Source organism: Egretta garzetta, unplaced genomic scaffold (assembly GCF_000687185.1).
Source record: "Egretta garzetta isolate BGI_Z169 unplaced genomic scaffold, ASM68718v1 scaffold204, whole genome shotgun sequence".
NCBI classification, from domain to species: domain Eukaryota; kingdom Metazoa; phylum Chordata; class Aves; order Pelecaniformes; family Ardeidae; genus Egretta; species Egretta garzetta.
In genome coordinates this window covers 2,687,362-2,706,694 of record NW_009259424.1, presented here as the reverse complement: position 1 = coordinate 2,706,694, position 19,333 = coordinate 2,687,362, and the positions used below count along the sequence as shown (strand labels likewise).

Below are 19,333 nucleotides of genomic sequence, written 5' to 3'. Positions count from 1 at the left end.
AATTTCAGCAGCCTCAAATTTCACAAGTGTTAAAAGTACCTCACGAAAACTCAATTTGGGGGGGGGGGAAAACCTTAGACTTGATTAAAATTCACTCATTTACATATCCTGAACTTTAAAAAGAAAGAAGTACATGTGACTGAAGTCCACTTGTCACGAAGCAAAGCTACGGTGGCAGGTTTTGCATCTTCAGCTGACACTGTAGTTCTGTGCTGCAGGCAGCGCCAAGGAGACGCAGACGCTGCACGGAGCCGCCTACGAAGCTGAGCGCCGACTGCCCAGCACCGCGACATTAACCCCAACGTACTCCTTTGCAACTTCAGACAAATCCCAAGAGTTTCAAACCAGCTAAATAGAGAACTTCTGGAACCAGAAATTGCTTTTGCGTTTCACTATTTCTTAAGATAATTCATATGGGGGTTTTTATTGGGTTTTGGGGGGTTTGTGACCCAAACCCCAAGTCAGATTTTGTCAGGCTGGCAGCAGTAACCAGGGTAGCGACCATCCCCTTTCAGACACATCACCAGCCAGCTAACGGCTGCACCAAACACTCGGTATCAAATCTGAACATTTGCATAGTTTTAATAATTTAAATCTCTGTACACTTTAACTTTTCAAACTAACTCCAAGAGCTGGAATTCTGCTCAACTAACATTTACCTTTTTTTTTTTTTTTTTTAAAAACATCCATTATTTTGCAGTATTACTTGAACTGTAAAGAGCCAAGATGCCATAAAAAATTGTTCTACAGAAATGCCTTTCCCCCTTCGCCCAAAGTAATTGCTGGATTATAAAGACAGAACATAAGCGAGGTTTTAAGTGTTTTGTTCTTAAGGAGAGGCTCGCTCTGGCTCGGCTGTCTGAGCAGCTCCCCTCGCAGTTTTGTCTCAAGCCCGGAGAGGGCAGAGCAGCGCGCAGCAACCACAGCAGAATGTTTCGAGCGCTGCAGTCAGACGCAATTCGCCCCTGCAGCGAAGGCCCGGCTCGGGCTGTCACGCGTGGCCACAAACATAAAACACGAACACGACAACATTTGATAAAGTCATTTTAATGGAAAATGTAAAACCCCTTTCAACTTCAATGTACAAAGCATGTGTAACACTTGCACTTTTAACAAATTAAAGCAAGCCAATGTTTTAAAAAAATACATCATTGAATGTATATATGTATATATTTACATAGCATATTAAGTTTAATATTTAGCTTTAAAAGTTCACATAAATTTTACCAAAATGAGACAATTTTTAAATAAATTACACCTTTTGAAAACGTTTAATTGTACACTGAATAGCTTCAATAAAATACTGAAGTGTCTGTATTTAATATCTACTTTATATACTTTCTATTTTACAAAGTTTACAATTATTTGGCAGTAATTTTCAGATTATGACATGACTGCTGTGCGGACTCAGCAAGATCCCAAATGCAGGCAATAGCTGGTGTTTGTGTCCTACTCTCACAGTAACTGTCTCAATGTAGTGAAAAATATCTGAATTATTTTAGCAAACTGTACAAGTCACATTTACATTTGATCAACAATATAGCATAGAATTTTGTGGTTTTTTTCCAAAAATAAATACATCATCTTAAATCTTTGACATTTCACAAACTCCATGTACATTATAATACAGGACAGCAGAACGCTGCGTAATTGTTTGCAAGTCTAACATGTAATCACAGTGGCTGTGATATGAAGCTCTACCGTTGCAGTGTCATTAACAAGTAAATACGATGACTACGTTTTCTTGGCACTGATGGTTTGTGAAGCTTGAATTAGTGTGCATACTGTTCATGTATTAGAAAAAATAACCTCCGACTGGTGTTAACACAAAAAAGCAGAGCGCGCTTAGTTTTCATCCATATCTTCCATTTCACCTTCATGAATCTTCAAGGCTCTCACCATTTCTTTAACCGCATGATACAAGATATTTTTAACCTGCAAGAACAGCAGACACGTTTTAGTACAGCCTACGACTATGGAACTCTCCAAAGCGACCATCTTTAGGCCTCAGCCCTAAGCCTAGTGGATGGAAAAAACCAGGAAGGCTACATCAAACCAGTGCAAAAGGAAAGACCTTTTTACACATTTTGAAATGGAACGCGAAATAAATAAAACCAGCGGCTCAAGGGAGAGTCATGGAGCCCCTGGCATTCACGCTGCTGCTCATTGTTATTCTGTGTGAACAGCAGCGAGGAAGTAGCTCCACGCACCGCGCCGCATCTCAATGAGCTTGAGCACGCCCTGCCTTCGCAACAGCTTCCAGAGCAGAATTCATTTCCTACCTGCAGTTTATCATCATAATTGATTTCTTCCTTTGACAGCCTCAGCTCCTGCGTTAAGTGAAATGACTGTACAAGATGTTCTGGAGACACAAAGTCTTCAGTTACTTGAACGCAGCTGTGAAAATTTTGCACCTATCCAAAACAACAAGAGACTGATAATTAGTATTTTGGGGTTATTCTTTGGCAGAGACACCTGAGAACAGAGCGGGCCTCGAGATGTCTGAAACCACAAGCTAATCAAGCTAAGGGCGTCTATACGCTTTATCTAGAGAGCAATTATTTGACTTATCTAAGTCAGCTTCTGGCAAAAGGCACGCTTTGAACAATGCGCATCTGCCTGTGCTCCGACGCTTCTTCCTGTAGCCTTCAACCTCCTCCGGTGGGTCACTCCACCCTTCCACCAGCTGCGCAGGCACCGCTGCCGGGCGCTACTCCCGCACGGCCATCTCCAGCACGCCGCAGACCCACTCGGCAGCAGCCCTGCCCTGCAGGACCCGGCTCCTCCCTGGTGAAAGCTTTCCCCCCCACCCTGCCCAACCCAACTGGCCACATTCGCTGGAAAGTAACTGTCCGTGGAAATATTTAAAAGAAAAAAAACACGAACAAAGGGGCAGGTTCAGAACAGGCGACGGGGGGGAAGCACTTTCTTTTTTCCCTAAACACTACTTCTTACTGATGAAGAGGTAACTACCGAGAGAAATGGGCACCATCTCCAGCCAACCAGGTCGTACCTGGAGAACGAGGGAAAGGACAAATCGCCTCCTGGTTGTGACCTGACTACCAACTCCTGTTTGTCCTCTTCAGAAACACACAGCAGCAGGTTTTCACTCCTCAACCCTTAGAAATTAGTGTGCTTCTTCAGCGTGTCAAAAACCTTGTTTTCCCAAATTCTAACTGCTCATGAAGTTGTGCAACGTCAATTCTGCAAATTTACCAAAGCCTGGGGGGTGAGGAGGGAGCGCCTTTGCCACTCCAGCAAATGAAGTCCCACCCTGCTCAGTACTGATGAAGATCTGTGAATTTTAAGCTCAAGCCTAGCAAAATCTGGAGTTTTTTTAACGCATGCTCTAAAATTTCCATTGTGGTACCTGACATTCAGAAAACCTTTGGGGCCTACGCAGTTGAGGATACAGCACTTTATTTAAAAATTATGATGTTCTTCAAAACCGCTGCCCAAGTCTGATTTCTAAGGCTGGCTTGCCCCTTCACAGGTGAAATCCCAGCGGTTAACCCCGAGCTCAACACTAGTGTTGTACGTGGGGTTTCTGCGGCCTCGTCATCATCAAGGACAAAGCAGCGCCGTTCCCTCCCACAGCTTAATCGAAAGAGAAACCATTGCGGAGTTTGTTGATGCCACACAACTTGCAAACGGCAGAAAGCCGGGAGTAAGGAAACGGCTGCAGAAGTGCCACCGCGAGGCTCCCACCAGCATCGGGGGAATTTCCTAGAGCTTCGGCCGAAGTGTCTCCGCGCTGCGCAGCCGGGCTGCCGGCTCCAGCCCCCTCCTCCCTTCCCACGCAGACTTCTCACCCGTTTCAAGTCTCTACCTGCCCTTGTTTTCCTTTCCACCCCATGCAAATCCCACACCGCTCTTTCACCGTCTCCTCACCGAGACAAGATTTTACTGATTCCCTCTCCCTCCAATGCAGAACAGGCAGTATTTGTTGCCCTTAGATCTTCTATTCTGCTGTGCCTTAAACCCTCCTTCCCTTCCAGGGCCTTTCTTATTGGTCTGCAAGTCTGGGGGGAAGACAGATTTTACCCGGCCAGTCTGGTACTTGGCATGGGAATGCCCTGCTGGCAGCCCACAGGCAGGTTTTTTTATAATATTTCTGATACAAGCTGATATAATGACACATGCAAATTAATATGTTTAGCAACGATTCCCCTGAGGTTCGCAGGGCGAGGACTGCAGCACTCTCACGACTGCGCCAGTTCCAGCTGAACCAAGAGAACAGCTTTGCCCGCAGCCCACGCAGAGCAGGGGTTTCCAGCGGGGCCCAGGAGTCGGAAAAGCCTCAGAGCAGGGCCAGGGTGGGAAAGGGCCGCCCGCCCCCACGGCTCCTCGCCGCACAGGCGCCTCCCTCGCTCCTTACGCCCAGGATCAGCCCCTTCCCGCACGGCTCGGCTCCGGGGCCAGCGCTCAGCCCGGCAGCTGCACATCCGCACCTCCCAGACCTTTAGCCTACATCCTTATCGTCACATCGCCAGGATGTCGCATTACCTCCAGCGTGTTCTTCTACAATACATAATCCTGCTGTTCCATCAAGATAATACCACTATAAAAAACAACATTATAATAACCTGTTCTACTATGAACAACACGTTTCAATCACTGACTCAAGTATTTCTAGCTTTTAATTTATCACTAGAATATTTTATAAATTTGGAGTCACCAAATTAAAACCAGGAGGGCATTCCCAGAGGACGACTGCGATACAGGGTGACCCAGAGTGGAGCAGCAGAAAGAGCAAATCATTCACAAGCATATCATTCGCATGAAGAAAATTCATCCAATGGTAAAACCTCCCTTTTTTTAGCTGGGGAAGTTTCCAAGGAGAGCCGAGGGCTCGCGGTTAGAAGTGCCAGAGAGAGAACAAGGCCCAGACGTTAGCAAGGCAGGGGACGCTTCGGAGCGCCCCGGCTCGCCGAGCCAAGGGGAAAGGCGATAGAGCCCTACCGCACACCACTCGCAGCACGCTCAGGGAAGCGTCTGCAGAGGAGACTGGTCCAACGCCAAATCTATTTCTGGTTTCCCCCCCCGAGCGCACCATTCCCTCCGCAAGGGATACTGGCAAGGCCACTCCGACCACCACCGCTCACAGGAGTGGCTCTTCCCTCCCACCCCACCACAGGAATAGTTTGACTTTACGGGGGGACGTGACCGCTGTCTGCAAGTACGCGGGGAGGAGGGGGAAACCTGGGAAGCAAGAGGCATGCTTTATGCTACCATAAAATACTGACAAATTCCTTTAAAAGCTAGACATGAATCCACAGAAGCTGGAGGAACAAAAAAAAAAAAAAAAAAAAGACTGCCTAGAAGAAATACACACACCCTCCTCCATGTTAGAGCAGTGAAATTCTAGACCAGGATGTCAGAAGCAGCAGCGTGACAACAGTCCCAGCTGGCTGCAGGATGGAGGTGTCTGAGCTACCCTACGCAGTGACCCCAGGCAGCCAGGCTCCCTAACTCCATCCCTCAGCCTGATTTCTTCTGCTCCACCACATTATCAAAGAGAAATACAAATAAAAATGTTAATAATTAAAGATTCATGATTGCACGTAAACCTGAAACACTTAACATGTGAACTTAACCTGGCATGTATCCTTGTTCAGGCTTATTTTTAAGTGTTTAAATGTGCTTTGTATATATGAAGTGTTGGCGCTGATCCCTAAGGTCAGTATTTATGCATCTCTATAGAGCGAGTACCATACACGTACATGAAAGAACACGATGCTTTCATTTCCTCCTACGTGGCAGATTCACGGGAACTTCTTACTGAAGATGAAAAGGTTCTCAGCTTCACCCACTAAGGTTTAAAAACACCATGTTATTAACTCCTTGGTGCCAGAAGCTAGAATGTTACCACTTCAAAAGCAATCTGGAGTTTAAAGCCAAGGAGATAAAGGTAAGAGTGGTCTTATTTTTGGTCCTTAAACCTATGAACTGCAGGGAAGCCTGGAACAGTCTGGTTTGTATTCTGCATGCCTTTATATAATGCCACATGCTACATAAAACGAATTTCCCAGTTTGTTATTTTCCGTGGGTTCCCTTTTCACTCTTGTATCTGGGATATCTCCCGTATTTTGAGAGATCAGAGTAAGGTTACTGGAGGATGCAATACAAATCTTATCGACTCTGGGAGTCCGGACTGCTTTAGCCTAACAGGAGCTAGTAAGAGCAACATCAACGCCAGACATGCCTTCACCTTTGGGAAGTGACATCAAGCCCTGGATACACGGTACAGGGAAAGGCAACCTCCAACAACCCAAGATTTGGTCACCTGTTTCCCCCCGCCCTCCTTTATTTTGCCTGAGAACAAATCGACACAGATCACCAGGGTTAACATACCACCACGTGAAACCCATCTGAAGACTCTGCAACGACAAGGGAATCTGGTCTGAGCAAGGTACCCATTGCTTTCAGTGCCCCAGCAACTGACCCAGCCAGCAGACAGATTAGGGACGCAGCACCTGCCATCAGTACAACCCAGTATTCTTTTCCACAGAGAAAACCCTACTGCCCTGGTCACGGTGACACGGTGAACCATTGCTTCCTCTCCGCCCCAAAGAGGCAGCGGTTGGAAGCTGATCTGCAGATCAGAAACCAAATAGCATCTTCTTCAGAAAGGCCTGGCCTTGCTTGACCCCGGGTGGAGATCAATGATAAATCTTTAACAGCAAGATGGTTTACAACCCCTGCTGCAGGGTGGGGATGCTCCTCATTCCTTGACAGTCAGCTACCTAATTAGCGGCGCTTGACAGCTGGCAAGACAGCAAGCTCCATTTCCTGGTGGAACAGGAAAAGGTTCATGGAGTGAAGAAATAAATTAACCTAGAACTGCCCAAAAAGTTTGAACAATTGTGCCTTCTTCCTCTTTTCACCAAGGAGCAGCAGTCTGGAGACTGTGAGAAAAAATCCCACCAAACAAAGTGAAGTAACAAAGCCTACGTGCCAGGAGAGGACTGAAGCTTGCCACACAAATCCACACCGTTTCTCCAGAACTGCCCTACTGGCAGTACCTCTTCTTCCATAACTGAGAATTAAATCAGCCCAGCTGCTGCAAAGGTGCTACCACTCTTTTGGATGGTAAGGAAAGCTGCTGAAGGGGCAGAGGTGGCTCCTGGTGACTGATGCACCTTCTGTGTGAAAAGGAACTTAACCTGGAGCAGGAAAACAACCTCCACATCCTGGTACAGAAGCATCTTGTTACACCCAAACTGTCTCTACAATTCTCCTACGGCTGAAGACAGAAACAGCGATACCTGACATCCAGGTATTTGTATCTGCTTGGGTTGCTCCCCCTGCCTCCGGGCGTAGGTTAACTTTTCCTTTAGGAGGAAAAAAAATACTAACCTGAATTTGCCATAACTAACACCAGTTTATTTAGAATTTTGCTAATGAAATGAGAATTGGAAAAAAGTGGTTAATAATAGTCTGCTCATTTTTCATCTTAAAGGAAAAAAGGAACAGTATTATTTCAAGCATTCGAGTTGCTGTATGTTAGTACTGGCTCATCAGCTATACAAGCAGATGTACCTTACACTTATTATACATTCCTACACACTAACAGCTACCAGTAGTAGTTGCGTCTTTGAAAAAAGTTATTTGATTGTATTTATGTTATTTAATTCTGTGTGTCTTTAAACAGATGTACATTACCTGATGAAGTGCTCCTGCTGGTAGAATAACAGCATCACCAAGAAACTGAATAACCGTACAGGTTTTTACTCCGTATTCTTCAAGAAGCCTTTGGCGAAGTTTTTTGTTCACGTACCAACTCTGATCACGTATTGGATCATGCTCTGGTAAAACTTCTAAGCCTTGCTCTTTCGCTATCTGTAAGTACAGAAAAGATCCCAAGTCACTTTAAAAAGAAGCGGAACCTGTTGCTGGTAAGCTGTAAGCATACCTAACTTACACTTACGCAATGCTACTGTGTTCCCAGTACCCAAACCAGAATTTTAGTTAGGTATTCAAAAGGACCTCAAAGGAACTGGGAAGTCCCACTGAACTGAAGACATCTGCAGAACTCCCACTCCAAAATGTAGACCTTTGAAGAACTCAGCACAATAACCTACTAATAAGCAACACGCTGTGTGACTTCTTTCATCAAGAACATAAAATCTGACCTCAGGAGTTCCTGTGCTGCCGATTCCTCAAGCTTACAACCTTCAGTTTTGACACAGACACACACCACCATAACCTCAGCTCAGGAAACGAGCAGCAGATAAAGTAAGGTTCATACGGCCCTGGGCAGCCTGCTCTAGGCAACTCCGCTTGAGCACCGGGCTGGACAAAAGGACCTCAAGAGGTCTCCTTCCAATCTCAACCACTCTGTAGTTATTTTCCTACCATCCCATCAAGGAGTTGGGAAAAAATGATGAACATTAAAAAAAAAAAACCCTTCCTGACAGCAGTAGACTTAACTGCAACAATGATTTCTCATCAAGTTAACCACAGGGGAACAAATATTACCCTTAATCAATTGCTAATTAATGAATCATAGTGACTAAAGGAAAAAAAGTTACTGAAGATAAAAAACCCCCCACATATCTAATCCATCTGTCATGATTCAGGAGACAATTATCTCATTAAAAGCACAAGATTTTTATTCATATTGATACTAAATATACTTAATTATGTGATGCAGAGCTTGAAACTGTTCTTGTGTATTATCACCTCTCTTCTGTACTAAACGAGATACTGAGATTTCGCCTCTTGTCAGCAGGCAAAGCGGTCCCAAGGTCTAAGTCATCAATTCATCTCCGATTCAGTATTTCAGTTATACCACCACACCAAAACCACAAGGCGGTACACAATTCACTTTGGATACCATGGCAAGCTGCGGCAGACTTTATTGCACAGCGTCTTATGCGCTTCTGTTTTAAACCTGCTGCTCAAAGTCTCACAATATCCCTTAATTGCTCTAAAGTAGAAACGCTGAATAATACAATAATACTTAATGTCCACCTATTCCCTTGCATTTGTGACTTTGTTCACAACTCTCTTTCCCAAACTGAAGGGCCACCATCTACTTTATGAGCACCTACTTTTTGAATGAACAGAAAAGCCTCGCTGTAGAATTCATAATTTCCTGGAATTAGCTGTATTTTGTTTACTAGTGCTCATTTTTCCCCACAGTTCGGCTTGCCAAAGCGTTTGAGTCGCCATAGGACAGCTGCCCTGGGACTGAAACACTGCCTCATTGTCCAAGAGGATCTTTAGTGTGGAATTTCTTAGGCTCTTCCTGCTCGCAGCAGAGACCTTGGCCTCCAGCCTGTTTATGGACCCCTCTGGTTTAGCCAATTAAAACTCATCGGATTTTTTTCCCACAGTGAAAGACAGCAGACTACTTTTCCTCAAGCAACCACTTCAGTGATATTTTGGTATTTCTATGTCATCCATCAAGACTGCCTTCTAGAACATGAAAACATGCTAAAGACAGGGCACAGAAAACTGCTTCCAAGATGGGATATCTCTAAATTTAATGCCACTGATGACTACCCATGGCTCAGTGGCGGATGTTCATCCTACATGGTAAGTAACAACCTGAAAGGTCCTGATGTGGCTCTAACTTGTTCATCACGTGCGGCCGAAGGAAAACCTGCACCGTAGCCAACGCTGAAGAGGCTCACTGCCCTTGGGTACGTTATCCCCCACCACTTTCATCTTCACTGAGAGCCAAGGCGTGTTCTTTGAGCCAACTGACGTGACACATAGACTCCTTACAAAAATCAGTGGCTGCTGGGGGTTTTTGCATGGGACAATTCACAAAAATTTCAGCATCTGATAATGCAAGAATGGATCAGTGACAGAAAAACATTATCCTACAAATGCTAATACTAAAAAAGTAAAATTATCCTTTGTATTGGAGAAGGACAAGAATAGATCTCCATGCTCTCCCGAGTGTTCAGTTTGCAGGCTGCCTGTACTCTTCAGAGGTGAGTATGTATCATGTTGCGTATGTTTTGTTGACTGATGTAGCAGGTCAATTATAGTTTATGTTATGTGCTATAAAGGAAAGAATTTTGCTTCCCCCGGCACAGGAGTGGGGTTTGTGGTTTCTGCCAGCCCCCTTTGATTTACCAGTTACTTGGATTATATTTGTCAAATATCTACTATAAATCTAACCTTTTGCAGAAACTCCCTTATCTTGTCAGCATCTTTGCCAGCATAAATGTGCCATAAAGCACCAGGTAATTCACTTGAATCTTTCAATCGCTTCCGTAAAAGGTCATCCAAATCTTCCTCTTCAAACTTCTTCAAAACTCCTAAGATTCAACAAAAATATTTTTTAGAAGTGAGACAGAGGAACAAAGATGAAACTAAACATCTCCGTGTTGATTTTCTTGGGAGACTGAGCAGATACACTTTGCTGAATACAACAGAAGTCCCGAAGTGATCCTCTTGTTCAGTGTTTGTAATTCGTTACTAGAACAGGAAAGCCATAAATAACTTAAAAATAACATTGAATTTTAAACTTTTTTACACCTCTTCAATTTTATAGAACACATTCTCCTGCCTGAAATAAAGAAGCAGGACTAGCACCAAAAAATTAAAAATGAAAAAGGTGTTTTCCTGCAGTCAGCAAAAGCAGTGGTTTGCGTGCTGTTCTGCAGCAGCTGAGCTCCCCAATATGCTGAAGATTCGCTGCTATTGACTCGGTGCATAAGCAAGTGAAAACAAAGCAAATAAAAATACAGCAAACCTTACTGCAGCTCTATTAGTCACATCCAAAATCTACATTTGCTGATTACAGAACGAGAGGACAAAAGAATAAGGGGAAAGAAACAAAACTATTTCAGGGACTTAAAGACTGTTTCACATAAGCAATAAACCTCATACAGAGGACTAACACCAATTTAAGCTCTCCGGTGCTGAAAAATTACATTACAGTCCAAATTCAATAGAGCAAACACAGTGCATCCAGAGGGAGCAGAATAAACAGAAGGTTTGGCAAATGCATCATCCTGACATAACTGTTAGAACCACCCCAGCTTCCAGAGAAAATCCTTCATCCTGCACTTTCATTAGCTCTGCCAGACCCAGCACAGAACGGCACATCAATTATAGGTAATGGCAAAAAAAGTGAAAAGAGTTTGAAATACCATTTCATAATTCATAAACTGCGGTGTATTTTATGCAGAATTAATGCGCACAAATTCTTGAAACAGAGAATCTCCCAGGTTTAAGCAAGTACTTATGGACATCTTTCATCTGCTTCAGAAGAACAGTGCCAACTTTGAAAGTGGCAGGTCATCCAAGCCCATCTACATCTCTTACAATAAGCCTCCCTTTACCTGATTTGGAAAGTACTCCATTTCCTTTCGCTATGCCAACATAAACAAGGATGTTCACGACATCAGAAACTTCAATATGGAGATTTGTGGTTCCTATATCATGGTCTTTAGTAGCAGCCACACCTATGTTACAAGATAAAATTAAGATTTTTTTGTCTTGCATATTCACCTTCAAACAGAAACGTGCAACAGGTAACTGAGAAGAAATCTCCAAAAGCGCACCAAGCATCGCAGAAAAGTGTTTTGTGTACAGACAGGCTTTAATGCGAGATTGCTGATGCACACACTACAAGTGTGCTTTTGCTGCACTTGCTAAGCAAGACGACGTTACTTTTTAATAAAGACCTTGAGACATCTCTTAGCCCAGGTAACTGTCCCCACGTAGCAGCTGTATCAGAACAAAACACATTTCAGCAGAAAACCAAAGACATTTCCTGACCACTGTGCTTCTTTCCAATTTTTCAACCCCTCGGGTTGCTCAGGGCAGAATATTAAGTCCAATAAATACACAAGGTTATCAAATCAAATGTGTTGCTTTTATGCCTGCCTATAAGCTGAGGTCTTAACCAAAAGAAATCCCCAAGCAAAGAGGAAAATTAATTTTAGTTCTAAGAGGTGAAAACATACATGCTTAAATCAAAAGGACATTTCAGAACACTAAGTCTTGCAGTGGGATTACATAAAAGTGTCATTCATGATTCAGTTCTTCAGACCCATGCCTTGATGACCATCATTAATGTTTATTTCAAAGGACATCCAGAGAAGTTTTTTAAATCGAAGCCACGATGCTACAAACTACAACTCATTCCTTGTCCTATTACGACAATTTGTAAAACAGAATTGAACACATTTGTTTGCAGAAGAGCAGCTGGAAAAAGTCTGAGGGAAACAACCTTTTCTGAATAGGTTTTTTGAGTGAACAGCATACAAGTTGTGAGAAAAATGCTGAGATTTATTTATGACCAGAATTACAAACACAATAGTCTTCATGAAGTATTCTGTCATATGGCATTATCAAAGACAGGATCTCTCTTTGCGTAGTAGTAGTAACCATTTATACACTTCAAAAGACTGCAACAGGACAAGAAAAGGTAGAAAGAAATGCAGAAACAACCTCTCATGCCCGAGGTGCGTGTAGCACTAATACGCAAGCCAGTGAAGTATTTCTCTGACATTCATTGAACAATTATCCTGCAAGCAAGCTCAGCTTTCTATGAAGCATTATTATGTGTTACAGTCTACATTTCTAAGGGAAGTGGTAACCGATACACTTCCAGGGCATACTCACCATATGCACTGCACAGTCTGGGTCCCAAATCTGGACGGACAAAAAATCCTGGCAGATGAGAAGCCAAGTTCAGCTTTCCTTCTGGGCTACAATATTCAGGCAAGGGTAAACTTTTTAATAAGTCCTCGTATCTGGAGGAGAAAAGAAGAATGCAATTGAATTTGTGTCATTACACAGAGAGAAAAAAAAAAACCCAAACCCGCTGGAGATTGACTTAAGAATATCTAATATCAAACTCAAATACCTTGCAGGCATCATAGCCTTGAAATCTTCACCAGAAGGCCAATCTTTCAGTTTTAGTAGAGCTGTTTCCCCATTTTTTATTTTCTGCCGTTCTGCAAGTAACGTAGAAATTACTAAAAACGAACACACTGGAGGTGTTTTACTTTATTCAGCTAAAACATATAACTGAACTCTTTAACTTGTCTATAAAGATTTCATCTACAAAACAGGAGATTAATTTCGAGACTCAGCAGGATACAAACCAAACTCAACTAGCTGAGGAACAAAGACATCTGTCAGACCTAACCGGTTTATTAGTGTATCTTTAATTCTGCAAAGGTAAAAAAAATGCACGTTTCTATCACATTCTCTGGAAACAGATTACCTACAGCTTTCTTTTTGAACTAATAGTTTCTTCAAAGCCTCAAGATACATAAAGAATATTTTTAACTGCAGTTTCTAACACTGTGTTCAGAATCAATGGAATAACATATTTAAAGTAACATACTTGAAACATCTTCAAAACCATCCCAGAACTCCTTGACATTGGTGTTTGAAATAATACTGTCTTTGCAATTCAAGATATCAGCTTGCTGGTTTCCAAAATCTAGACTAATTGATTCCGCTTTCCACAGGCTGAAGTTCATTTTCTTATGCATACCGGACACTAAAACAGGCTGTAAAAAATAAAATATAATAAAAAAAAAATCAGTACTTATCCTTTCCAAAGTACACCTCCTTCAGTTAAACTGGAGTACAAATGCATCCAAAACACACACTGAAGATCTTGGCCCTACTGAGCTCTTAACACTCCCTCCAACAGCAACCATACCCAAGATGTCATACACACATCTTTTGGGAATTTGAGTCTCCGTAACAGTAATTTCTTATTTATTATTAGCAGTTAACTGACGTTCAAACTGCACAAGGTTCATATGTGGGCTACCCCGACAAGCTTTTGCCCACTGCTAACAACACGTTTTCAAACATGGAGTCAGGCAAATTTGTCCTTTAGCACAACTCCCCCAGAGTTCACACTGAGGTCACTTCACAGGCCGAACGGCACAATACCTACCCTTCCTTGTTTCCAGCACTCTTTGAAGAGCTTCCAGTTGTTGTTGTTTTTATGGTCTCTGAGCCACAAAACATGCTTGTCACAGATCCACGAATACTGAATATCACTGTACAGTTTACTGCAGTCATCCTGAATACATTTTCTGTCATCCTTTGGCTCATCTTTTATTTCAGATTTTACATTTATCTTTGGTGCTCTATTTGGTGGAATCTTGTTTTCTACTACTGAAGCAATTATGTCATCGAGAATGTTTGGCATAGTCCTTCCACTCTTGCCACTCTATTAGAAAACAAACAAACATACATACATACGCTTAAACAATGTAAAAGCAAATGAAGTTAATGCAATTCCTTTTGCAGTAGAATGACAACATTTCATTACCAATTAGAAGCTTGCAGTTACCTACTTCCTTTGTAGTAAACTGCATGCATTCTTACATGGGAAAGTTTGAAATACATGCAGTTATTACAAAACTCAATATATAGGAATCTTCCTTTGCTTTGTCAGGTTGAGGCTTTATCTAACTTCATTAACATTTTACAAATGACAGAGATTTTCAAATCCTGATATAAAAAACGCGCATCTTGTAAACACTTACTGCTGTTCCTGTAGAGTAAACTGGAGCAAAAGCAATACCAGCATCCGTAGAACCTAGACGCAGTTTGCCTGCTGTTGTAGTTAATAGATCTCGTAAGGTTGAGCCCTGCTCGTTGTTCTGGGATGCAGGAGGGGAGCTTTTACAGTTTTGGGACTCCAAATTATCCTGGTCTTTCTCCTCTTTTGAGTGTTTTCCAGAAGGACATTCTTTGTTCTCTAAAACAACAATAATCATTGGACATTTACACTGTTGTATCACAATGCAGACATAGGAACAGCGCCAGTATCCTGCATTTTATAGTGGTCGTAATATACTGTAGCACTAGTGCTTTATTCACCTGAAAACACACCAGAGGATGAACTAGATCCTTCAAAATGCAGTGTGACCATGAAAAGGCCTTCCTCAGCATCTCAGACATGCAGCTGAGTACCTGTCACAAATGAGAGATGCTGTAGCTGGAAATTCTGCCACACTACACATGCATTCCACTAGTGGCTCTTCTGGTAACAGATTCTGATGCCACCAGGAGAAGGCATTGCAGTTTCAAGATTGAAATTAAGTGGGAAAAGAACATAATCTTTTATTTTTGTTGAACAGAAAACGGTGTGAATTTTTCCTAATTAACTGAATTATGTATCACTGGTGCCGCCAAAGTCATGGACATGGTACAATTTCAAACATTTACCTTTCTTTTCTTCTCTGGCTTTCTGCTCTGCAAGATCAGCTAACCAATGCAGTGGTGACTGGGATTCAGGCGGTGTTAACTTGCTGTCTGTGCTTACATCACTCCTTGGACTTGTATTACCATTTGTCTCGGACTTTTGAGGAGTACTCTGCTGCTGAGACTCAGGCATGCACAGAGAAATTTTATTACTGTGGTTAAGAACATTCTGCAAAACCTGTAAAGAACAAATTTATTTTTAAGTACATAACTTTTTTTTAATGTACTTCAAAGACAAGGCTAACATTTAACCATCATATACACAAACTAAACTGCAAGTGGTACTATTCAAATACAAACACCTACAGGAACCCGAACATCTGAACAAACTGCGATGTACAAACCCATTTTAGACTCACCTGAGACACACCATTCATTGCAGGGAGCTTGCCAGCTTGCGTGCTCTGCTTGCTGGTACACTGACAATGGGATTTGATTTCAAATTTTTCTCTAATATTGTGCATAGCATCTAGAAGATCTGTCAACACTGGAAAACGATTAAGAAGAAAACCATCAGCAGCTCTCAATCACTTTGTGACTCTCTTTACAATCCACGTGCTGCGATGCTAAAATGCTATCTACAAACCTTTTTAAAATGAAACTATTAAAAATGCTAAATTTAACACTCAAAAAAGCTATAAAAAGACGGTCCAGTTTACCTTAAAGCTCGTGCAGAAAGAGACACGGTCTTTAATTAAGTAATTGCATACTACTCTTCTGAATAATCTAACCTTTACTCTGCATCCCCCTTGCACGGCACGCAAGCAGTAAGCCAGTCATTCATTATTTACTCCTCATTGTTCGACTGGTGCATCATTGCTTCATTTAATAAACCCGTCAAACTACAGACTGAAGTGAGCCACATCCTGACAAAATAATTAGCATGCGATCGTGTAATTTAAGGCTGTCTGGTAATGGGTACGCGCAGAAGAACAAAAGTGAGGTTATGTAGGCAGTCTTCACTATGCCATTTCCAGATGAGTGGTTCACTTCACAGTTTAAAATTAAAACCAGTTTCAGTCTGGAACCTGTCCTTGGGAATGTCACAATTTGCATTTGTTATGGAATTTAACCAACCTTCGTTTCTACCTGAACTAACATGCAACAACCCATAAAATAATGACTGGATCTGTATTTCCAGCTTAAAATAACTTGGGAATTTGCTTACCAAGTTTGAGGGCACATTTGAGTTTTCTATTCTTTGCTCTGCATCAAGGCTGCCAGAGATCACAAGTTGTGCTAGCAACAACCACCATGCTCAACCACACTTCTTTATAACTGGTTATGAGAAAAATTCTGAATTTTGCTGGGTTTAGGATTACTGTTTAGTTTTTCATTTATCACAAGCTATTTCAGATGTCCAACCAAAACCACACATAAATCTCCTTTTTTAATTTTTTTTTTTTGGGGGGGTGGGGGTGGGATGGGACAACACAGTGAAAAACAAATCCCCCCAAATCTGCTGCCACATAACACTACTTGGCAGTACTATTTTAACATTTTCCTTTAACAGCTGAGGTCAGATTTATTAAGTACATTCTGGCTGTTTTATTCTGCTCTGAAAAGGTACAAAACAGTCACAAAAACCAGCCTGAATTTCTTCACTGCCTGTCCCTGAAAGCCCTTCAGACATCTGTGAGCATACTCTCCTCTTTCTCTCCTATCATCTGTGCCCCTTGCTGTTAGCTGCCCAGAATCACTTGCCTTCCTGCAATGATTTGACACAATTTGCAGGTTTTTAAGTGGAAAATGAGAAATTTCAAGAAACAACTCTGGCCTCTCTTCACAGAAAGACCTGGGAAAAAAACCCACATCCTGCTTGTTTGTGGATCTTACCGGAGCCTGGAATAATCTGTGTTGGCATCAGGTGTTTGTGATCATGAGGCTGTCCCTTCACGCACTTCATCCAGGCATACAACTCCTTATCTGCAAAATAACATTGCCAATCGTTTTACTTCACTTACGGTGATAGACAGAGCGAGTTAACAACATTTTTCAGATTTGTTTTAGTTAGAAACTGTTTTTTACACATACTGGAAGTCTTCTGTCCTGGTATCCTGCATGACAAAGATTTGCATGCAATGGCTACTTTTCACAATAAGGAAAGGAATACAGAGTTTTAACAATACTGAAATCTGAAATAACAGCATCTGTAACACAAACACTTGCCAATAACCTCAAAGTTTTGAAGTATATTCCCTTTATTACATGGCCTAAGCCCAAATCCTGTACCGTTGCAGTTGAGGCAGTGAGACCCCCTTGATGAATTCTAACACGGAAAAGAGACACAATTAGGCTGTGCTTGTATGACCCACTTAATTTGACACAATCCATGCTCCAACTAGAAGTGGCTGTCTTGAACCAGAGAAGGCCAAACAAGCCCAAAAGATGGACTTTTAACCGAATCCATTCTCTGATCTGGCCTACCACACAGCTGCAGCCGTGTTACTGGTGGCACCAAGGAGAGGGAAGTTGCATCACGGATTTATGTCAGATTAAAGCAACCATGAAACCACAAGTCTGTATCTACTGGTTGAAAATAGTTTGTGGCAGCAGAGAGGGCCTAACCGGTAGGAAAAAGCGGCTTTCTATAAAGTTTCACGAAGAATGGTCCCTGCCAAAAAATATACAGTGTAAAGACAAGACAGAGAAGGAATGAGAGCGAAAAATGTCTGGCTAAGCAACCAGTCACCGATCTGCTGTGTGATTTGGGGGCAGAAATACAGACGCGATTTCTCTCTCAGCCCCCAGTTTTGAACCCTATCCACTGAACCACTAGTTTTCAGAGACTCTTCAAATCTTTTTATTCGTTTGCTCAGTGTAGCAATGTAAACTAAGGAGAGTACACTAAAGGAAGCACTTAGCAGATTTAAAGAATTATCTTCTTGCACTGCAATAGACAATGTACCAAATGTTCCTTTCAGATAAATATTAGATTTGTTAGCTATTCTGTAGTTTTTGTAACACCTAAGCCATTGAAATATGTAACTGGGCGTGAAAATAAATCAAATCAAACAACAAAACAGCATATATCTACTTCAAGTATTTTATCACTTGAAATGCCATAACATGGCATTCCACTTGATGGTGCCATGAACTGTCTGAAGGTACCAATGGATGCACATTCATTCATTCCTGTAGTAAAAAGCAAGGAGAGAAGTCATTGATAAATATCTGAGTATGGAATATTTAAACCCCCAAGATTCCTGGTAAAGCTGGGGAAAACCAGCATATTCTCTGCTACATTTAGCAACTGTAAAAACAACTACCAGTTCCAGGAAAAATGGTGTAATATGAAGTGCTATTCTATAGAGATGGGTGGGTGGTACTGAACTTTGCAAGAGAGTGCCAAAGAAGAGGGACAGTTCACAGGAATCCTACAGCATCATTAGAAATAAAGGTACAGAGAGGGAAGCTATCGTACTTCTGCTTTTGCATATAATGTTGTGATGAAGAGTAAGGAGAAAGCCTTCCCTGCTAGAAGACTGAAAAGAAGCCTGCTTCTGTATACTGCTTTTTTAAGCTTTGAAGACATTTTGCTAAGATTTTCCTGGCTGGTTAACACGCACACTATAAAAAGCCTCTGACTGCATGTTCCCACCAGGGTAAATAACGTTCGGCGCATATCCCAAGCCACGTCAGATAGATGCACACACATGTACACACACAGACTTCAGCCAATTAAGAGCTGCTGAAGCAGCCTCCAGCATTAAAGCATTAACGACTGTTCTCAGTGTTGGAAAACACCGACATTAGTTCCCTAGAAACTTCGGGCTTTGATGGAAGTCCCTGGGAACATTCTATAACCGCAGTGTAGGAGGCTCTCGCTGCAAGCCAAGGACAAAGTGGATGAGTCTCTCCATTTATTAAAGATCTGCCATCTAACAGTTAAACTTTATTTTACTAACATTTCACATCTGTGACATTATGCTGCTATGACAAACATGGAAATGCTTTTCAAAACAGCTTTGAATCAGTTCCTGGCGCAGTGTTTGACCGCAGGTCTGTGCCAGGGCACGACGCCTGCCACCCAGGGGAAGGCAGCCCTCTCCAACAAGCAGCCTGAGCACCAGTGTCACAGGCAAGGGCTGAACGACCACATCGATCTTCCAAGCCATTCCTG

At 42.3% G+C, this 19,333-nt stretch overlaps 1 protein-coding gene across 1 annotated transcript in view; it reads right to left on the bottom strand.

Moving 5' to 3' along the window:
* Positions 1-6: 6 nt before the first annotated feature.
* Positions 7-19,333, bottom strand: part of JMJD1C (jumonji domain containing 1C) — a 58,827-nt gene continuing 39,500 nt past the window's right edge. Inside the window, 13 exon segments of the mRNA XM_035892527.1 lie at positions 7-1,935; positions 2,283-2,414; positions 7,666-7,842; positions 10,138-10,277; positions 11,307-11,429; positions 12,595-12,725; positions 12,839-12,929; positions 13,325-13,493; positions 13,892-14,170; positions 14,490-14,704; positions 15,175-15,388; positions 15,570-15,697; positions 17,047-17,136. Coding sequence (XP_035748420.1) covers positions 1,846-1,935; positions 2,283-2,414; positions 7,666-7,842; positions 10,138-10,277; positions 11,307-11,429; positions 12,595-12,725; positions 12,839-12,929; positions 13,325-13,493; positions 13,892-14,170; positions 14,490-14,704; positions 15,175-15,388; positions 15,570-15,697; positions 17,047-17,136 — 1,979 coding nt within the window. The 3' untranslated portion in view covers positions 7-1,845.